Source organism: Silene latifolia, chromosome 8, assembly GCF_048544455.1.
Source record: "Silene latifolia isolate original U9 population chromosome 8, ASM4854445v1, whole genome shotgun sequence".
In the NCBI taxonomy this organism is placed as follows: domain Eukaryota; kingdom Viridiplantae; phylum Streptophyta; class Magnoliopsida; order Caryophyllales; family Caryophyllaceae; genus Silene; species Silene latifolia.
In genome coordinates, this window is record NC_133533.1 from 11,940,335 (window position 1) to 11,946,270 (window position 5,936).

General features: G+C 39.3%; 1 protein-coding gene across 1 annotated transcript; it reads left to right on the forward strand.

The window, feature by feature from the left end:
• Positions 1–569: 569 nt before the first annotated feature.
• Positions 570–5,027, forward strand: LOC141596411 (sugar transport protein 5-like). Its single transcript, XM_074416558.1, has 4 exons — positions 570–955; positions 1,950–2,269; positions 2,945–3,571; positions 4,225–5,027. The coding sequence occupies exons 1-4, from the start codon at positions 754–756 to the stop codon at positions 4,648–4,650; spliced, it is 1,575 nt and encodes a 524-aa protein (XP_074272659.1). The 5' UTR covers positions 570–753; the 3' UTR covers positions 4,651–5,027.
• The last annotated feature ends 909 nt before the right edge of the window (positions 5,028–5,936 follow it).

Here is a 5,936-nt window from a genome sequence, read left to right on the forward strand (position 1 = left end):
ATAAAAATTTCAGGTATCTTATTTTTCTGCAAGTGTTTGGCGAGTAGCTTATTTGTCCAAATAAGTTACCTGAAATGAAGTGCTACCTAGAGTAGTATTTTACATTTCAGGTACATGATTCTTGGTAATATTATCATTTTACCCTTTTAATTTATAATATATTAAATAATTATTACTCTGTATATTCTTTTACGTCATTTTACCACAATAAGCTACATTTTCAGTTAGTTTACCAAACAATTTTTTATATAATCAGTTACCTTATCAGCTATCTTTGTAGGTTTCAGTTAGCTTTTCAGTTTCCAAGTACTTTTTCAGGTTTCTCAGCTAACTTTTCAGTTCGTTTTACCAAACAGAGCCTTAATATCATAGTACTTTTTTTTGGTACGTAATATCATAATACATTTTAAAATCTTAAAAATTTATTTCAATTGTTATCAATTAGTTGAAAATAAATGATATTGCAATTTGCAAATTACAAAAAGTAATATACTACATGGAATGTTTCGAAACACGTCAATATTAAAACAAATTTACATTATAACGCATTAATAAATTACCAAAATTATTGCATGTGGGGCAACAAAGATGAAATACGTGAGTAGTATCCTATACTAGCAAAGTTCCATAAATATGTTCTACATCGCATTATAAATGGTTGTTCTACAATTCTACAATTAATAGTTTTATCATTTTTTATCATTAGTTGACCTACCTTTCATGCACTCTTTATAGTAAAGAGTAAAGACGTTGATGCTTGAGGAATCTGCTTCTCTACCTCTTTTGAGAAGGGAAAAGTGGTTGCAAAAAAGAATAATGGCTGGTGGAGGTTTCGTGGCGGCAGCCGGACTTCCGGATGGCGATTATGGTGGTCGGATTACGTTGGCCGTTGTGATTACATGCATTGTTGCTGCCTCCGGTGGACTCATTTTTGGTTATGACATTGGCATTTCAGGTATTTATCTACTAGTCCCCTGTTCTCGTCAATAGTTATGTTAATTGTTGTGTATATGTGCCAATAAGGTAAGTTAATCATATATTTACAAGCGTAAATATGGTATTTTGGGTTGTCATTTATTCTAGGGAGCATCGGTGAAATTATAATAGGTCTCTAAGGGTGTGTTTGGATTGAGTGATTTTAGAGGGAAAAGAAAGGGAGGGAGAGTAGAAGATTTAAAATCCCTTGTTTGGATAGCAAATGAGGGTGGAGGGAAATGGATGGGGAGAGATTTGAAGGGATCCAATTTTCCTCCTCCAAGCCTAATCAAAATCTCTCCATAATAGACAAGATTTGGAAGGAAATTGTATCCAAACAATCACACTTCATTCCCCCTCCCCTTCCCTTCTCTCCCTTTCCCTACCCTCCTTCCCCCTCCCCTCCATTTCCCTCCACTTTTGCTATCCAAACACACCCTAAACAGAATGTATAGTAGTGGACTAGTGGTGTGGAAGTGACAAATTTTAGTAGAAATTAAATTGTCACAACATAACTTGCATTTTTCCAAGTATGCACTATTGCACAAGGTTTTTGATATTTGATATTGAAGTGTTCATAATCATTGTGTGTAATACAATACCAAAGTATCATCAAACTTTTTGTTTAAGAATAATAGACGGTTTTACAATAATGTTATTGTAAAATGGCCTTACACAAGTTATTGTCTAATTCAAGGATGGTCACATTTAATAATTGACAAAATGAATGTTAATTAATGAAGTCAACCAATGTTGTAAATGTCAGCTAGCGTGGTTGGTAAAGTCATGAAATATGATACTTATGACCTAGATTCGAATCCGTCAGTAGCAAAATTGCCCTTGTGGCTCCCTTTACGCCAGAAATAATGTAGTACCTAAACAATTGAACAAACGATTTGTCAAATTCATCTTAATTTTTTTAATTGAAAGACTAATTTTGTGATTTTGTGAAATGTTAAAACATTTGATTACAGGGGGTGTGACAACAATGGTACCCTTCCTACAAAAGTTTTTCCCATCAATATTAAAGAAGGCAGGGGACGCTAAAACAAACATGTATTGTGTATATGATAGCCAATTGCTGACTTCTTTCACTTCTTCCCTCTACATTGCCGGATTAATTGCATCGGTGGTGGCCGGACGTGTCACTGCCACGTCCGGCCGTAAGTTCACCATGGTGTTGGGTGGTTGCACCTTCTTTCTTGGTGCTCTTATCAACGGTGCTTCAGTTAACATTGCAATGCTTATCATTGGCCGTCTTTTATTGGGATTTGGTGTTGGCTTCACTAATCAGGTCAGTTTATTTGGCACAAACTTATGTTTGATGTTGGATATGTATTTACTTGAGTAAACATAAACATAAAGACGGTCTCATATAAAACCATCCAGCTATTACCTTTCAATTATAGCTGTTCATGGGTCATCCCGTTCATTAGCTCGTCCTGTCCAACCTGCTTATTACGTGGGCTTGGACAAGTATTTTTACCCGAAAAAGTAAGAGGGCGGGCCAAGCCCAGCCCGCGAAGTTAAATGGGCAGGTAATCGGGTATGGAAAATAAGAAAATCCTGTGGGCCGGTCCATTAGGCCCGTTTATTATTAAAATTCTTTACTTTTACTCTTAAAACAAACATTTTCAATGAGAATTGTATCAGTTTTTATAGGGATGTGAAACACTAAAATAATACGTAAAAAAGTTAAAATATAACGAAAATATTTATATATTGTAATTAATAAAACATTTAAATTGAAGTTTCGTGTTATGGCCATTAGCCCATGGGCCGCCCGATTTTTGACTAAAGGCCGGGCAAAGGCAAGGATAATAGGCCCATAATTAAGGCCCGCCCCGCCCACTAAGATCTTAAAGGACAACTTTTTCCTTCACGGTCCGGCCCAAACCCGCACTTGAAAAGCTCTACTTTCAATCTTTCATCATGCTCCATTGTTCTAATGATGGTGCAATTAACACAGGCTACACCAGTGTACCTATCCGAGGTGGCTCCACCAAAGTGGCGCGGAGCCTTCAATACAGGGTTTCAGTTTTTCATAGGCATTGGTGTAGTGATAGCTAACTGCATCAACTACGCCACGTCAAAGAAACCATGGGGATGGCGGCTATCATTAGGACTAGCTGCAGTACCTGCAGTCGTAATGACCGTTGGTGCCCTTTTCATACCGGACACACCCAACAGTCTAGTATCACGTGGCAAAGTCGAGGAAGCGAAACAGTCCTTAGTAAAGGCACGTGGGGAGGCTAATGTTGATGCTGAACTGTCGGAGCTGATTAAAGCTAGCGAAATGGCGAAATCAGTTGGTGAGGAGCCATTCATGAGTATATTCAAGAGGCGTTATAGGCCGCAGTTGGTTATAGGGATTTTGATTCCGTTTTTTCAGCAAGTTACCGGGATTAATGTCATTGCGTTCTATGCTCCGGTGTTGTTTACGTCAGTTGGGTTTGGAAGTGACTCTGCCTTGATCGCCGCTATTATTTTGGGTTTGGTTAACTTGGGATCGAATCTTGTTTCGATTTTTCTTGTTGATCGGTTTGGTAGACGGGTATTGTTCCTACAAGGAGGTGTCCAGATGTTCATCTGTCAGGTAAATATATTTCGCATTTTTCGCTCTGAACCAGGCCTTGTTTGGATAGAAGGATTTGGAAGGAAAGGAAGGGGAGGGATTTGGAAAGAGGCAATATCCATTGTTTGGATAGCAAAATAGTGTGGAGGGATTTGGAGGGGAGGGATAATGGATCCCTCCAAATCCCTCCACCCTTATTTTCTATCCAAACAAGGGATTCTAAATCCCTTACTCTCCCTCCCTTTCTTTTCCCCCCAAATCCCTCATTCCAAACACACTCCTTAAAGCCTTGTTCTCTACAACTAGACCTAGTAAAGCGGCCTTTCGAGTCTAGGCTCTTTTCAGTACTGAACTTTAGGGTGCGTTTGGATTGAGAGATTTGGAGGGAAAGGGAGGGGAGGGAATTGGAAGGATGGGAAATCCATTGTTTGGTTAGCAAAATGAAGGTAGAGAGATTTGGAGGGGAGGGAAAATGGATCCCTCCATTTCCCTCCTCCAAGGCAAATTATTTCCTCACGAACATAGGTAAAATTTGGAAGGAAAATCGTCTCCTCCATTCTCCCTCCCCTCCCCTACCCTTCCTTTCTCTTCCCTCCTTCTCCCTTCCCTTCCTTTCCCTCCTTTTTTTCTATCCAAACAAGGCCTTAATGATGAACTCGTCTTCCATGGTTCAGGTGGCGGTGGCAGGGATTCTAGCAGCAACAATCGGGATGTCAGGAACGGGTCAAATGTCGAAGGGAAGTGCAATCCTAGTGCTAGTACTAATGTGCTTATATGCAGCTGGTTTCGGATGGTCATGGGGTCCACTAACTTGGCTAGTACCAAGTGAAATATATCCATTGAAGATCAGGGCAGCCGGCCTAAGTATAAGCATTGCTGTAAATTTCGGGACAACCTTTGTGGTATCGCAAACCTTTTTAGCAATGCTATGTAAGTTCAGGTTTACGGCATTCCTGTTTTACTCCGCTTGGATCGCGATTATGACCATCTTTGTTGCATTATTTGTGCCGGAGACCAAGGGTATACCTTTGGATTCTATGCATCGTGTGTGGAAACAACATAAGTATTGGAACAAGTTCGTGAATAACGAGCCTTTATAAACTCAGAAGGATTGTAGTATAAGGGTGATGTTGTTCGGAGATGTGTGGACTTAATTGGCAGAGTTTGTATTAGGAAGTACTCTTGGTACTGAAATGGAAATGAAGGTTGAGAAATGCCGGTACATGTTTCCTCATTCTGATTGTTATAATGTGTTACTGTGAATACAATTTCATGGTCATCATTTTCTCTGTTGAGAATCGCATGTATGAATAAACTAAGTTATATAGATCTATATCGTAAACATTAGGCTCAGTGTTGGCTTATTGTGCGAGTAATTGACAGGGTGATTATTTAAGTTTCCGAAATTTTCATGGTAAAAACTCTGGTTTGGATCCTGTAAACAAACAGTTCCTGGATGGATGCTTTATTTCTCTTATGAGTTGAGGTTTTTTTTTTTTTTTTTGCGCCGTTTGGCTAAGGATATTTGACAGGGTGACTATTAAAATTTCCAAAATTCTCATGGTAAGACCCTGGTTTGGATCCCCTGTAAAACAAAAGGTTTGGATGATTCTCTAGTTCTCGGTAAAGCTTGCATAACCAAAGCCTGGCTATTTCCGAGCTCAGTAGCAGGGGTGGCAGATACGGGTGTAGTGGATGGCATTGTAAAAGACCAGAAGGCGGAGAAAAACAAGCGTATGATCCCTTGACTCCTTTTTTTTTTCAAGCAATTCTAAATAAATGAACTCGAATTTGCTCTTAATAAAAACTGATTTTGAACTCAAATGAGCATTGCGGCAGCCGGCATAAACTTGAGCTCAGTTTTTGTTTTTTGACACGCGCAATCCAAGGCTCGACAAGGCTGTCTAGGTTTTGTTACACTTGTACCCTGCAGAGCATGAACTTGAGCTTAAATTTTAGTTTTCGGTTAGCGCAAGCTGAGGCTCGACAAGGCTGACTAGGTTCGGCTACTACACTTGTACCTCGCCCGATAGGTATTTACAGTGGAGTTGGGCTTGTTTGTATAGTACTCCCTCCGTCCCGGTCAATTGTTGTCCTTTCATTTTGGCACAAAGACCGAGGAAAGAGGAGAAGGCCAATAACTAAATGACAAGTGGAACAATTTGAATGAGAATGATCAAATTACTCATCAAGTTCATTCTTAAAATAGAAAGGACAACAAATGGCTGAGACACCCAAAAATGGAAAAGGACAACAAATAACCGGGACAGAGGGAGTATATTATAGTCATCTAGGGCCGTTAAATGAATTGTAGAGGGCTAGTTTTAAAAGTCAGATTGAGGCGCCAAATAATAGTAAAACTATAGCAAGTGATACTCAAATTTGG